Here is a 16,541-nt window from a genome sequence, read left to right as displayed (position 1 = left end):
CCACAACTATTAATAAGCTGTGTTCTTAAAAACTAACAATTATTATCTTTAAGATACAAAACAACCTCATTATTTATTAATTATATTTGAGTCACGAAGGTGGCTCCGAGCACAACTTCTCTGTAGAGAGCAACTTTATTTATGTACTTTTTGCTAGAAGAGTAGTAAAATTTTGAATTTACTGCTAATTGTCTCCTAATGGCTATTCTTCCCAAAATAAGTTTTCTGTTTGATAGAGTAAATAAAAAGCCAGATATTTGTGGGGTTTTTTCTATTAAATAAAAAAAAGGCATACTTAGTGTACAAGCCTTCTATTAATACCACTGTCTATATTCCTTCAGTAACTGATTTATTTTCATGAGTATGTATTTTATGTAAACACGCTTGTGAAATGCAAAGTGGACGCTCAAAATGCAACATGAGGCAGGGAATTGTTAAGCCACAAAAGACTCCAGTTCTAGTGTTCACTGATCTTGGTTAAGTACATAATCATTTGTTTTTCCTTCTTAACACAGTGTTTACTGTCGCTCGACTGAAATGGGTTTTGTTCAGCGTTATTATAAAATAAAGCTGCATCTCATTTCCAAGTCAATTGCCCTGAAATTCAAGAAATTTCAAAGCAAGATATTTAACAATGGGGGAAATCACGCAGCTGAACACCCCCCCCCCCCCCCCCCCCCCCGATTGCTTAGCTCCAGCCTTACTTGAGATTTTTAAGTGATCATTTAAACATAGAGATTGAAAGAGCCTTTGTGGATGTGATTTTTTGCAATTGCTCTCCTTGCTTTATTACTTTGGTCCTAAAGAAACCCTTTGCCTATTCAAGCCTGGAAGAATAGTTCTTGTGTAACTTGCCATGCAGAGCAAGCCTGAAAAGCTGCACAGCTTTTGGAAGGTTCATCAACACCTGCTTGACTAAGATGCTACCAGCTTTCTATATCACCAGCACACAAATTAGTAAAAATATCTCAAATTATTGACTGAAATGTGTTTGTCCAAATGCAGAATGATACTGCAGTCAGTTAGCTCGTTTCAAGTTATTTTTATATAAAAAGTGTGATTCTTGTTAAAGAAAAAGTAGGACTGTGTTCCAGAGATCTTACCAAGTCATTTACGATGCTAGAAACTGTAAACATAGTAAAGAAAAATTATTATTTGTCTTCATATTAAATAGCTTGTTGCCACATCTGTAGTGTCAGACAACAGACTCGAGCTTTCTGCAAATCGGGAAGTCAACTGCACATATGAGAATTTGGAGGCATGTTGTAAAAGGAGCAGATGGCCCATCCAAAAAAAAAAACCCCAAACCCCACATTAAAATCAGCATTTCTTCTCATTCTGCACACTTAAACTGTGGAACTAAATGCCAAAGAAGGACATGGATTTTAAAACCACTTGCACATGTTTGAAAAGTAAATCGACAACCCACCAAGGATTATAAGTTATTAAAGCCACCAGTTCAGGATATTCTTCAGCAATTGATTCTGGTTGCTGCAAAAGATAGGATGCCAGGCTAGATGGACTTTTGGTTTTGCTTGCTGTGATCCATTCTGTGTTCTTATTTAAGACAAGCAGAGTCAATAACATCAGTTCATTCCTGTTGGAAAAGTGTAGTCACACCACAGTGCTCCCAGACAGGACGCTGTTAGAGCCAACACATCTTGCTCTGTCCTTCTGGGTCCTTTCCCCCTCATTTCTTGATATACAGGGTGGCTGAAGTCAACAAGCTCAGAAAAACCCCAGATTTATTTTTGCTAGGTGACAGAAGCAGAGCTACATTTTTATGAGTTAGAGCATGCCTAACAAGAACTGGGGTGAACCTGCCAGCTCATTTTAAAAGGCTTTGGATGAGTCCCTTAATGGGGAGCCTCTTCCCTGCCAGGGAACTTCCTGGAGCACCAAGAGCTTTTGGCAACCAGCTGAAGATGCTCACCGCAGGCTCGTGCACAAGCCAATGTAATATTGGCTTGGTTTTTTATGAAGAAATAGAGTGAGGAATGTGTACTTGGAGAAAGTGAAGCAACTACATCAGTGCTTGCAATAATGTAATTAAACAAATCGCTGAGTCCCTGGTGGAGATTTCAAGATTTACTTTGCAACAGCAGAATCATAAAATATCTTCATCTGGGCTAGAGTGATCCCCTGTCTAAGGGCTTTGAGACCACACAAACATGCCAGAAGCCAACCTGGACAGGACAGGGAGACATTTTAGTAGCATTTAATTACTGCTGTGGTGTGCCCTTAGGAGATCAATCGGATCGAAGGTCCACCCAGCCACCTCTCCTGATCCAAGCAGTGGACAGATGCCTGCAGGAAGAAAGCCAATCCTGCGGGGAGCCATATGGTGACACGGTCTCGGTGTCAGTTTGCCTCCTCACTTCCAGCTGTCCTGGTTTTTGAGCTCTTACCCTCCAAAGCCTCCGGGAGGGTTTTGTTTCAGTAGTTTGCCAACAGCTTTTCCAAACACTTTAAAAGCATCTGGTGTTCTCTGCATCTCAGGGTCATGGGTCAAAACCCATCAGACATCCTCCCTGCTCCCACCTCCTAGATCTTGCTTGACTTCATAGAGGAATCTAACTGGGGAGGGGAAGAAAATGGAAAACAGATCCATAATGGCTGAAATACCTTTTAAGATCACCCAACGCTTGTAGTAAGTGTGAAAAGCAGCTGACATAATGGATGAAATAACTTCCAGCTGTCCTTGGAGAGCGTGTGTCACGTCCACAGTCCATGAGCTACGCAGGTGCCAGGCAAAAGGGCTACAAAACACCCTGGACTTAAAGAAAGCCCCATTATTTAGCAACAGCAGTGATAAAAAGTGCTTCCCAACTTGCTCCCTGCTATTAGCCGAAGTTAAAAGGGTCTTATTTGGTTGTTTTTAGACTCATTCTCCTGCACATCAACATTTGAAACACTGCTTCAGTTTTATGATGAACATTACCACCAGTACATCTTCATCTCCACAGGGCTCCTGGCTAGAAAACTGCATTATCCTGAACTGAATTTCTGCCTTATGGCTGGTTTTCCTTTCTTTCCTTCTTTCCTCTGTTCTTAACTGGGTTGAAATGGGAATAGTGAATCTCTGCATCATGACTCCTAGTGTGACAGGTGAGAATGCAACAGGCCTTGCTTTCTTACACTATAATTTTGCTGCTCCCCAGACCCTTTCCCAACACTCTTTGGTGGCTGGATATTTCTTTTCCAACCATGCCCATTGCAACAGAAGGACTAGTACTTCTCCCTGAAGAAACAGAAATTAAACTATATTATCCTATAGGATATATATGGTTTTTATATGTATATTTTAAAATATTTTTATCTATTTTTATATATCTTATGATGCTACCCTGAGATAAGACTCCTGTTTGCCACTTATATACTTGGACTACCATCTCCATGTTATAGAGGAATAAACATTTCCTATCTTCCATCCCACCTTCTTTTCCCAAGAAAATTCAAGACAATTAGATTAACAGGTCAGCAAATAGTAAGGTTTTAGTGGGTATCACAAGGAAGGTGTCCGATGAAGTTGAAATACGACTCTTACATTCACGGAGAAGTTCAAGGACACTGAAAAAGCTTTTCAGCTTTTTGAGACACAACTCTTCAGGCATAGCGAGAGCTGAGAGAAATGAGAGGGTATTTAGTAAACTAAAAACTGTTAAGATACCTCCCAACAGGTGATTTGTAGTAAGTAGAAATTTGTGTGTGCAAAATAAAAGGAAGAATAGGCAACATTTGACAGCAAGGGAGTGTGAAAAATACCCTGTTTTATTGTGAGAGTGAAGATCAGTTTGAACAGGAGCATCCATTTAAAAAATAAAATAAAATAAAATAAAATAAAATAAAATAAAATAAAATAAAATAAAATAAAAGCCACCACAGCCTGCATTTTTTTCTTTCCAGGACAGCAAAGTCAGCTGTGAAATTTACGGGGGACTCTGTGTGTGTTTCTTGCAAAACTGAAAACATTTGAAGATGCCACCATGCAAATCCATTTTACCATTTATCAAGTTAATTATTTTCCAACTGCTAGGAAATGGTATTATTTCCTCAGCATTTGAACAGAGTAAATAAATCCCTGTAGTCCTTCAGAAGTTACTAGTTTGCAACAGGGGACAAGAATTTCTGGGAAAAAAGAAACAAAACAGGTAAGAAAAAAGGTAGAAAGGACAAGGAAGAAAGAAGGACAGCAAGGTGGGGCATTTAAACCAGTTTCCAGGTTTGGGCAATTAAGTTTTTAACAAACCCCCCAAATTTTTAGGTTCTTATCTGGGAAAAGGAGTAATGAAAAGGTCAGTTTAGCAGTAGCATTATTGCAACTACACAGAAGCAAACTCAGAGCAGGGAGAAGAGGAGCATGACTGGGACCCCAGCACCTCCTGCAGCATTTATAGAGATTTAATAAAATGATTAATTCTGGAGCCTGACTCATAGCCCTGGCTGCAGCAAGAGAAAACAACCATTTATTAGAAAAAGAAGCAAATCGATAGCGTTGCCAGTACTCTAATGCCCTAATTATTGATGTCTCATTCTCATCTCAGCTATCAGCTACTGGACCTTTTAAAAAGTTTTAAGGATTGTATTGAGTTCCTACATTAATTTATGAATACCTAAAGCTCTGACATTGCCAGCTGCAATTCTGATTTAAAGATGCATTAATATTTCCCTGTGCATTACTACTTTTTTTCTAATGCCAACATCTGTCACAGCACTTCACACTATTTTAAGTGGGAAATATAGTATAAAGTTTTTGGATTGTCAGCAAGGAAATTGTCTTTTGACACTCCTACCCATTCAGATATATAGTGGTTTAGCGCTCCTGTGAATTATCAGCACACAAAACATACCCTAGGGATTTTGGGGAGTTAGAGGAAGATGGTTCCTGTAACATTGGGAAAATAACTACATGGGAGCCTCCAGAGGCAGAGGTATAAGTGGGAAATAGAACAAATTTTCTTGAAAGGAAGATGTGTTGTTCTGTCCCATGAGGGACAGGTACTACCATACTCATTTTCAAATCATTGTGAAGGTAACAAAAAATTCATACATCAATCTGTTACAGTAGCTCAACTATCACTATAATTGTCACCATGGCAGAGCACCTCCTGCACAACCCAGAGACCACAATTTCTTCTTCACCCTATGCACCACAAACACATTTTGAAACAATAAACAAAAAAATCAGTATTTTATTCTTTACAGATGAGAAGGAGAAAGGGAGGACACCCTTTGGCTGGGGCTCTCTGCACCAAGCAGGAGCTTCCTCCGGCAGTCTCATCCTTGAGCTGACCTACCACAACCCTGGAGGCAGGAAGGCTTCCCAAACTCCCACACCTCTTTCGTACACTGTGCCCTGAAACAATTCATACCAGCTGTCAAGACTCCCTCGTCTCCTCCAACTGGCTGTCACCCTGCTATAGTTTTGCTCGTGGTCAAGTGAATATGTGTTTGGCTTGGGCTTAATTACATTGCAAATGCAGGCCTGCATGGCTTTATAAATCAACACAACTGAAGATGATAAAGTTTAAGTGAGAAACAAGTAATTTCAAAGACAGCTTACATGGACAAATGAGCAAACTAAGCTGCTTTCAAAATAAAACTGTTTCCATAATCCTGTTTTGCTGCACCGGTGTCTGCCCCAGCCCCACTGGAAGCTGCCTCTTCTAGTAATGGCATTAAAAATGCTCCTCTCAAAGACAACAGCCTAGAAATACAGTAAAACAGCCTTAAAAAAAGCTGCCATGTTCATCTTACTATGTGCAAAAATTTTCTTTGCTAAAACTGTTTCATATATTTGTGTAAGGTTAAACCAAAGCGAGGCAGCCATATTTTCATTACTTTTTTTCAGTACAACGCACTTCCATCATTTATATTTATACTGAGATAAATAAAATAGAACACACATATATTATGGAAGTCAGGGCAAGCCCTGTCTCAGCTTCAGCATGGTTTACTCCTCCATATTCTCTTGCCACTACCCAGGAGATTTGAGGCTGACAAGTGTTTAGGGATCGCCTTTAAAAGCCAACACACTCACCTGAAAATCCCAGCTATTGGACCTCAAGAGATGGCCAGTTTGGTCAAATTTTTATGAACCAAACTCTGAATATTTCTTTCAAAATCCCCCTCCTGCTCATCCAGGTGGACTCCATTGCCACCTCTCCAAAACATCAGCCATGTACCAATGCTCTTTTGCCCCACAGTATGAAGCTCCGCCTGGATCTCCAAAGCAGGTCAAACCCACAGCACCCAAAATGACAGCTCTGTCTAAATGCAATATATGATGTGATACATAATGTAACAGTAAGGAGACAGTGGTTCAAGCTGTTCCTCTTTATAGAGTTGACCTATAGGAAACAGTTTCTGAAGAAGAAAGATGCTTCTCTTGCATCTCTAAAGATTTGTTTTTCTGTCCTCTTTTCTTCCCCCATCATTCTCTGTAAGAACATCTACTGCAGACCAAACCGTGTTTTCCGTCCAACGGATGGATGGCCACTCTAAAAACATCACCTCTCGAAGAGGATGCAGCGTGGTCCAGACAGATGTCCTAGTGCAAGGATTCAGCCGTGTGAGGCCATGATTATTAGCTAGTGTCTGTCTCTGAGCCACAAAGGTGCATTGAGTTATCTTCCTTTCCTTATTTGAATGAATTGTTATTTCCCTGTTGTTTGAAATAATTAAACAGTCTTATAAAATGCTTTCTTTCCAATTAAGAAAACATATTTAATTGTTATTAGCTAGTAATTATTAGCTAGTTTTTGTATGTGAGCCACAAATTTGCATTATTTTCCTTGCTTATTTGAATGGTTATTTCCCTGTTGCTTGAAATAATTATTGTAAACAGTTTTAAAAAATGTTTTCCTTCCAATTAAGAAAACATCACCAAAAAAAAACCAGATTATGAGTACACTGTAAAATATGTATCACTCTACTGTAAATTATACATCAGCTACCTCGGTGCCAATTAGCCAGGAATGTAAGAGAACAACGCAACAGTTGGGAGCCCTCAGTGTTACTGTAAGATGACGTGGCTGATCATTTCACGACGTGTTTTGTTCCTGACGATGTGCAATGGGATACTGCGAAATAATGTGTGCCATCTGGTGCAAATGAGAAAAACAGAGTAATGTACATCATCGCCTGATGTCTATGTCAGTATACATATTTCTGTGAGAGACTAGAAGATACTTCTTCTGTGTCCTCCTTCTACACAGCACTACACTGAATGGACGCTGAAACTTTTATTTTATATTGTCACGAATAAATGTCTTTTAGTTGTTACCATGTCCAACACATGCAAAATCACAATATAATCAATAGAATGTAATTAGGTATTGCTAAGCAAGTCCCGACAAAGTTTTGAAAAATTAGTCAAAGATGAAAAAGTAAAGAATATACACTAAAAATTTGATTTTTTTCTCGAGTTCTCAGCCATAATTGTATTTTACAGTAGTAGAAAGATCCTGAAGGTTTCCCAAGTTTCTGAACAGTGATATCTTACACAGTCCTAAAAGATAGTAATTTATTATCAATTTGTTGAGCTGCTGGATGCTTTACATTACAGTATGTTCATACTATTCAATTTAAATCCAGCTACATAACTACTGAGCTTATTAGTAAACTGGAGGTATGGTACTTCAGGTATTCTGTCTCCCTAGCAAAAAAATAAATCAGCATTATCCTTGCCTTGCATGTTGAGAACATAGTCTCAGTTATTAAGCATCTGTTTAGTTTCAGAAGATCGAAGTTATTATGTAAATATACACGGACAAGTATTTATTGTAAATTAACTAATCACAGTTTGAGCCTGACAGCCAAAATACTGCACTTGAGATGCTGAGAAATTCTCATCATGGTGGTGCTGCGTGTCACTGAAAGTGTTTAGGGAGGCAAGATATGAAATACCTTTTCTTTCCCATATTATCTGTTCTTCAAAAGATAATTTTTTTTGGCATACTATTGCCTGCTTTCACTATTAGAGTAGATGTCACAATATATTTGGTGCTGTTTCAAAAACATACCAGCTCTAAGCGTCAAGTTTTGGTGCCCCTCTAAACAAAGGAACAAAAAAAGGGTTTCTATCTTATGTGTTTGTAGGGGGAAATTTAAAATTACAGTTCATCTCCATGCTAGTATTAGAAAAGTAACTAAGTAAGGGCATTAACTGGATAACCATATTTTATAATGAAGGTATAGATTTGCAGGGGCAAGACTCAAGTTTTGTGCTGCATACATCTCCCTGGCTAGCTAGAAGTGACAAGAAATTTGGCTTTCAAATGTTCTGCTGCCTTCTTTTTGGAAGAAGGCTGATTTAGGAGGGATTGAACATGTTATCACAGCATCCAAGAGAAGCCACAGCATCAAAGAGAAGCCCGAGAGCTCTTATGTACAGATAAGTATCCAGCATGAGATGTGTGTTTGTCCATTAAGATGAATGGGTGCCCCAAATTCCTGCCTAAAGCACATATTTTGCAATTCCTATTCTTATTCCACCCTATGGAAATAAAGCGTGGTTTTGATAATAATCACCCGCTGAATATGGATTTACAGTTTCTCTTCTTTTAGTTCATCCCCAAAGCAAAATGTTTATATAAAACAGGTCACTCACATACAATTCCCACTTCCACCAAAATCACATACACACAATACAACAATTTAAAAACCACCATCACCGCCCTGCCTTCAGCCATCTAGGCCATCAAGAAGACCACAATTATATTCTTACTGTACATGAAAAATATTCCAGAGTTGTAAAACACCACATATTTTGACCTTCAAATGCATGGTCAGGCAAGACAGTGCAAAGGTAAACTACTTTCTGATGGCAACAGACACAGGAAGATCTACATTTTGCCACTCAAATGCCAAACAAACCTTATTTCCCCATTAAGGAGCAGCCTCAGAATCACAGAATTAACAGAATCCTCTCAGCTGGAAAAGCCCTTGAAGCTCCTCCAGTCCAACCATTAACTTCACACTGACCGTTCCCAACTCTACCAGACCCCTCAGCGCTGGGTCAGCCCGACTCTTCAACCCCTCCAGGGATGGGGACTCCCCCCCTGCCCTGGGCAGCCCATTCCAACGCCCAACAGCCCCTTCTGCAAAGAAACGTCTCCTTGCAACATGCAACACCAAATGACAATGCCCGACTCCACAAGCATAAACCCACTTGCAATCTCTTTCCAAATTGCAAGAGCCCTCTGAAGGCTGAAAAAGTCCTTGAAAAATTTTCTCAACATAAGAGCTACATCATAAAGAGCACTTACCCTTGAAGGGCTTTTTCTCCAAACCAATCTCCCTTCCCCAGAGTTCGGAGAAAGACCGGATCTTCACTGGGGGAGTCTTCACGAGTAACATTCACCTGTTGAAAAGCCAAACACCCCCAGCATTTAGAATACTTTTAACAAAGAAAAGCTATTTGTTCAGAGAGGGATTCATCAGGATCTCTCAAGGAAAGCTCCAGCCCATATGTCCTCTGGGAACCACGTAATTCTCCAGAGTCCTGCACTCTTCCCTCATCATCACCAACCAACCATCCAAGAAAATGAGCAGCTGTTTTCCACTAAGGTACCTACTCTTGCAAAAATGCAATACTTGTGGTTTTTTGAAGGTTTTAACTCTAAACATGGAGTTGGCTGCACAAGTACAGTCATTGCCTGTACGGAGCCAGCAGCAGAAATAGGTTCCAAATATTTACTGTGTATCAGACAGACACATGGCATAGACTTCTGTTAGCTTTGTTCCACATGATTTCTTGTGTTGCTAAGTTCATTTAAGGGAAAGGAATAACAAAAATAATCTATACTTTGACATAATTGAAATGAAACAGTTTGGAGCATTACAGGATGTCTTCTCTTCTTTTTACTATCTCTCACATTCAGGAAGGGGATAACTAGCTGGAGCAAAAATCAAGTATTTTCATTGAAGTTTAAAGGAAAATACTATTTTATTTTTTAATATTTTGTTTTTGCGGTGAAAGAGAAAAGCAATTACTGCTGCTAGAAAGCAGATTGTCTTTCTGACCCACTGTAAAACCAGGGGTAATATAACCAAGTATAATCCTAAATTGAAGAAACTGGCACTGCAACAACAGGAAGATGACTTCACATCTGTGAGTGATGATTTCCTATTGCTAGGAGGTCCTTTTCTTTTCTGAAATGATTTCAGAAGAAAAACAGTAATTGATCATCTGAACACCCTTGGCTCTGGTTTCCCGTGCCAGTGTGGGATATAAATCCCAGCCCCTGACATCATGCTGGGTGCTGAGGATGGCATGACATACCAAGGATGCAAAGGGCTACATGAAAGATGAATTTCTATGAGAAATATTTCTTCCTTTGCAGCTGTTATCAGAGGTAAGTCATACCTCTTATGTTATGAGAAGGCAGGTGAAATACAACCCCCTGCTATCAGTGCATGGTGGGGATCACCTCTCCCAACACTAACCATCTATAAATCTAGTTGTGCAGTCTCTGTCTATGGTCAGTGTAGAGGGACAAGCATTTCCAAAGCCCGAGTTGCCAAAATTTAATTGGGATGAACAACTTTCTGGAGGTGCCTCACATATATGGGAAAATCTCTCATCTACTTCTCCTTTTCAGGCTGTTTAGCTTTAATCAGAGCTTTCACAAATGCAAATTCACAGAGCCAAAATCTGGGATGTCAGACATATCCTTTTGGATTTAGAGACATTCCAGTTTAATTTAGCTACTAAATTTACAATTGTGGCCCACACCTTCTCCCATCTCTTTTATGCATGGTAAAACCAGTGGGTTTGAGTCATTAATGAGCCCTCAAGTCTACATCACACTACATTTAACATTTGCAGTGACTCATCAAAGATCAGATGAGGGTAGGGAATGCGTAACGGTGAGCCAGGAACATGTGTAGCTAATGAAAAAAGAAAACCATGGGCAAACAAAAGGAACTTTAAGGCAGATTTAAGCTCTTTCTCCTTGACCTCCACTGATACTAAGTGCTAAGGGATTATGGGAGTGTGATTTCCATGTGGTTCAAAGCAATGAGCCATTTGAATAGCCTCAGCCCCAATGAAGAACCCACATGATCTGGCATTAAATTGGTGCCACACCATGGCTTTTAAAGGGAAAATGGTGTACAGTGGCCCAGCAAGGCACACCTCGTGCCCGGGTGAAGGCAAGGTACAGAGCAGGCACGGAGCAGCAGCACTTCGCAAGCAGAAGAGACTGAGATGTTTTAATCCGACATGTTATTCAACAGATTTCTGCACGCAGGGTGTTTTGAACACACTTTTGATTTCTATTCACTTGGACTCAAGGAAACACACTAAAATAAGTAAAGTAAACGAGCTCAGGAGTGGGATCAAGTGCAGCGGAGAAAAAAGGAAGAAGGATTTTGGTCCTAAAAGAGCTATCCATGGAGCATGTGCTGAAAGAAAAGGGAGCAGAAGTATTTCTAAGCATTTCTGAGAGAAGACCTGCGCTCAGAAATGTAAATAATCTTCTCTGTTCACTTGACTGTCACTGCAGATACTCTGACATAAAAGTCAAGGCAGAGTTTTTCGAAGTAGCTCTCACCGATAACACTCAGGCGATGCTGCTCAATGAAGAAATTACACGTGAGGTCCCAGGTATGTGAGCTGCTGCCAGCATTTTTGCTGGCTTATTAAGAGCTGCCTGGGTTGGGTTTAAGCATGGGACATGGGACATTATATGCCCCTGCTTCAGAAAGTCCCAGGCAGCATACACTGATTTGTTAAGTTTACATTTCATTGCTATTTATTCCATGTTTCACTGCTGGGGTTCCATTCCTCCTATCGTGGGCTGTAACCTTAACATGGGTTAGTTATTACATCCCCTGTGTAGCTTTTACATCCCTATATAGGCATTAAAATTAAACACTCTCCAACTCCATCCATCTTCTATCAGTTGCTGATATCTCTTTTGCAATTCAGTAAGCTTGGAAGAGAAAATGGGACAGAATTTAACTGTCCCTGGAGGAATTTCTGTCAAGCCACCAGCATTCAGCTGAGGATCTGGGAATTTCTCAGCAACCCCATGTGTGTTGTTTTATTTTAGCTCCCTTTTTCTAGCCATCAGCTGTCATAGTAAGATAAAGTAGCAAAGGCCAGGGACAAAGCCAAGGAGCATCTCAAGCAGAACTACAGAGCTATGGAGCAATGGTGAAGGGCATGGGTGGTTTTCTCCCTCTTCCTGCAGGTGATGTTAAGAGCTTAAGGAGATGCAGGTCAACAACTAGTTGCCCAGCTGGTGTCAACAACAGGGATTTGCTTTTTACAACCAAAGGACTCTCTCTGGAGATTGAGAACTGCTAGGGAGGGATGGGATCCACCTGATCAAGTGGGGCAAAAGCATTGTTGCCAACAGGCTGGCCAACATGGTAAGGAGGGCTTGAAGCACTCAGTGGGGGAGGGAGGCTCACCCTCCCATTATTTTTACCCACTAAAAAAGGGTAAAATAACAAAAAAAAAAAGGAATTGAAGTGTGAATTATGGTTGTCCTTATTCTGGGACAAGAGGAAATACCACTTCAGACTGGAGGGAAGCCGAAGGGCATGAGGGAATACCATTAAATTTGGATTTCTGCAGTCCATGATTATCTTAATTTCAGAAACTAGTCTATGACTATCTTATTCATCTGAAAAGACCTTTTTTTTTTTTTCCTTCTGATGAAGATTGGCTCCCAGAGATAGAAAGTGGAAGATGACGTTGAAAATCTAGTTTTAGTACCTGAGAGCTGACAGCTGCCTCAGAAGACAACCCAATGGTATATACGACACCCACATTTTTCCTCTACAGATGCCATGGAGTTTTTCCTACCCTTAATTATGCAAGGACAGTGTTAATGTATGTCTTGGTGCAAACGTCAGAACCAGGAGGCTCAGGTTGGCCTGCTATCAAGCATATTTATCCATTTGTGTTTACTTTCAATCTATCACATCTCATCTGCAGTGGGAAATCACTGTGTATTCCCTTGAATATCTCCTTCCTGCTACATGGAAAAAAGCCAAATGTTTCTCAAGTGTAGTAGTATTAGGCCAGCTAAAAAAATTTAAAAAACGAAAGTTGAATGGAAAGAAAAAACCCATTCTATGAAATCCCATCACAGTTTTATGGGAAAGGAGGTCAAAAAGCATATTTTCCCTGTGAGCAGTTGAACAGAAAATTAAACTTTTTTTTTTTTTTTTTTTTTTTTTCCCCTGTAGGAGAGAGCTCAGACTTCTCTGGCTTCCTATTATTTAATTTGGAGAAGCTGAGAATAGCCATGGGAATGAAGTCTGGACGTCAGAGGGATACTTAGCGAAGAAAACATTGAGTATTGTAGGGTATACTATTAAAAAAAATGAGCTTTTCGGTCATTTACTGAGAGACTCAACAACTGTTTTCAACCCCAAAGTCTTCACTGTGAGCACATGTGTAAAACAGCATGAGATCTATTTTTTCCCCTTCAGGCCACTCTGCCCTACTGATACAGCACCAAGAAGTTTAATTAAATGTCAAGTGTTGCAACATTTGTGCCTCAGGGAGAGGAAAGAGAAAGCTCTGGCTGGTGCTGAATTTTGAGAGCACATCATCGCCATCATTGCCATCATCCCACTTGCCTTCGAAGGGTGTCAACTTACCTTTCCTTTGCTGATTATAAAGAAAGTGTCCCCTCGAGCACCTTGCCGTATAATGTACTCTCCACTTTCATAGTGCGTCTGTAAGAAAAAAAAAATAAATTAAGATGAACAAACAGAATCAGCCACTGCTATTCAGCAGATTGTTTGTCAGTTTTGCAAGATAATGCTTATGGAAACATAACCCTGGTACCAATTTTATCCTGGTCTGACACTGGCCATGATTTAAAAATTGCCCAGTGTCAAGGAATATAATAATTAAAATGAAACTGTTTATGGCTTGCCCATTTTTCTTCTTAGAGTGCTAGTGCCAGCTTTTGCCCAGATGAATTATCCTCACAGCCCAAAGCCATTTATATGAAGCAAACCAGAAAGAGGAATTTCCAACAGAGAATATGGTACATGAACTAAACTGCAATACTATGCCTGTTGTAAAAATAGTTCTCCTTTTTTTTCTTTTTTTTTTGTTGGTTTGGGTGTTTTTCCAGCTTTGCTAGCAAGGGCTTTATTCAATAAATCATTTTTGCTCCTCACTTGTTATTATAGTAGTTTAATCCATCTTTTTGGCTTATTTTTGTATTATTTCTTGCTAAATTTATGTCACATCTTATCAATGCTTGCATCTAAACTTAATAGGATAGCTTCATCCCTTGTATTACCCCATCAAAATCAGTATGCATTTATACATCACCCAAAAAATAAAAGCCAGTATTTTCTAAATAAAGACTCTAGATTTATATTTAACACCCCCCACCCTCACCCCCCAAACGCTGGCATTTTCTTCAGAGATGTCCTGCCCCCTGCAAATTCAACAGTCATCAGTTCAATAGCAAGCAGAGGCAGGGGAATGCCAAGAGCTTCCCATTCAACATCTTCACCTACATCTCCTACTGGACAAATGACTGCTGGGTTTTTTTAATCAAGACCCTGCAGAGAGCTGCAGGCATGAGTTCTGCACCGATTTGTGACAAAACCTCCCCAAAAATGCCTCGTGTTCTGGCTTGGGTGTTGTTTGAAGCTAAACTAAAGAACAAAGCCCCAGAGAAGACCGCCAGATTTCTTAATCCAAAAGAATGTATAAACAACAGCAAGGATGGATTTGAGCTAAGACAGAGTAATTAACCAGAATCCTAGAATGTGGATAAGATTGAGATATTTTCTTTTAAGGGTATTTTATTGACCTGTATTTATTGATTTATTTTTTACACTCAACCTTTTTGGTGTCATAGACTGAAAACAGAATTCAACATGAAAACAAATAGCTAGAGGCTCATGTAAATGCATCTGAGAAAAAAAAACTCCTTGGTCTGGCAGTGCTGCGCATATGGAGATATTAATGAAAAGTAATTGTCCTAGAAAAAAAAAAAAAGAAGATATCTAAGTGAACTATAATACAGAATTAATTAGGTTAGCTCTTTAAAACACAGCTGTGGGTGCTTACACGACCCTAAAAATAAATCTGGGTAAATAAAATCAGAAAGTCAAAGCAGTATGTTAGTATTAATATTCTTCAGAGTCTCCAGGAGATTAATAAATAAAAAATAAAGTTCTCTATTAGAATTACAAATACTGAATATTACCATGCCAGTCTTCAGAAAAAGGACCAGAGAAGGTAGATCAGGAAAACTAACTTCTGAGTTGCCCAGATCCTTAACGGGCTCCAATGGATCTAAAAACCACAGGATTTTTCCTATTTCCGTGTGCCAGAGTGGGAAGAGGAGGAAAAGCCTGGAGGAGAGTGTGGACACAAACTTGCAGAGTTTTACTTCTTAGGTGGGGTGTTTCTGGATAGAAGATTTTGAGGATGCACATTTCTGAGCATCCAGGTTGACACTCCTTCAAAGGGCCTGATTTTATAAGGTGTTGGCACGATTCCCTCTCATGTGGAATCTTCCAGGCACCCAAAAACCTAATGACTGAAAATACTCATCAGAAGGTTTCCAATTTTAGGACAGGCAACCTATATTCATTAGATATATAAAACTGCTGCTGCTTCTATGACTTTTGTGCAATTTTCAGTTGATACTGCCTTAGAGCTGACTCTCAACTTGTGGCCAAATAACTCATTCAACATGGCAAAACCTTCTTCCTAAAAGGCCATTTCTTGGTCTTAGTCACCAGTTACAACTGCACCAACCGCTTAGCACTGAGATTCAGTCCTGGTCCATATCTGATTTCCACCCATGAGTCCTCTCAACCATTCCCATCCATGAGTCATAGAATCATAGAATTGTAGAAAAGTTTGGATTGGAAGGGACCTTAGAGATCATCTAGTTCCAACCCTCCTGCCACAGGCAGGGACACCTTCCACTATATAAGGTTGCTCAAAGCTGCATCCAACCTGCCTTTGAACACTTCCACATTGGGAGTCCTCCCAACCTTCCCATCCATAAGTCCTCCCAGCCTTTCCACCCAGGCTTCCCCACAAGGAATGAAAGGAGAACAAATTCCAGCTCTGAAGGATCCAAAGCTGCCTCTTTAGCATCTCTTGCCTACCATTTTTTTTTTTTTTTCTGGGTTCTAATTTCATTCAAAATACTGCAAGTCCTTCTTCCAACCTTCAAATTATATTCCACTAGTCCTTCCTTGAGTGCCCGATCATGCAGAGCTTTCATTTTGCTTGACCTCCTCCTCATTGGCACCTTTCTCCATGCCCTTCCTGTAGTCCACATCTTCGACTTTATGCATTTCAGCCCATTTCTTTCACAGCTAATTCCACCTGGCTTTACAACAATTCTTCTTGCTTGAATCAACCTGTCCTTCCCCATCCTCTGACAATGCTCCTCCTCTTAAACTGTCCTTTTCTAACAGAAATCAACTCATCCGTGTGCTTCGCCCTTTAATGAAATTATTTCTGTCCGTTTAGACTGAAAGCACTGTGCAAAACAGGCAAAATCCATAACTGCTCACTTAGGAAACAG

General features: G+C 39.9%; 1 protein-coding gene across 3 annotated transcripts in view; it reads right to left on the bottom strand.

Moving 5' to 3' along the window:
* PRKG1 (protein kinase cGMP-dependent 1) overlaps window positions 1-16,541 on the bottom strand; it is a 527,419-nt gene that overhangs the window by 113,151 nt on the left and 397,727 nt on the right. For all 3 annotated transcript variants that reach the window (XM_074924173.1, XM_074924172.1, XM_074924171.1), the window contains exons 6-7: window positions 13,624-13,701; window positions 9,270-9,364 (exon numbers count right to left, since the gene is read on the bottom strand). In XM_074924173.1, the coding sequence (XP_074780274.1) occupies window positions 9,270-9,364; window positions 13,624-13,701 (173 nt within the window). The remainder of the gene's footprint in view (window positions 1-9,269; window positions 9,365-13,623; window positions 13,702-16,541) is intronic.

This window comes from Athene noctua, chromosome 21 (genome assembly GCF_965140245.1).
Source record: "Athene noctua chromosome 21, bAthNoc1.hap1.1, whole genome shotgun sequence".
In the NCBI taxonomy this organism is placed as follows: Eukaryota; Metazoa; Chordata; class Aves; order Strigiformes; family Strigidae; genus Athene; species Athene noctua.
Note: the sequence above shows the minus strand (reverse complement) of the source record. Positions and strands in the feature narration are given on the sequence as shown.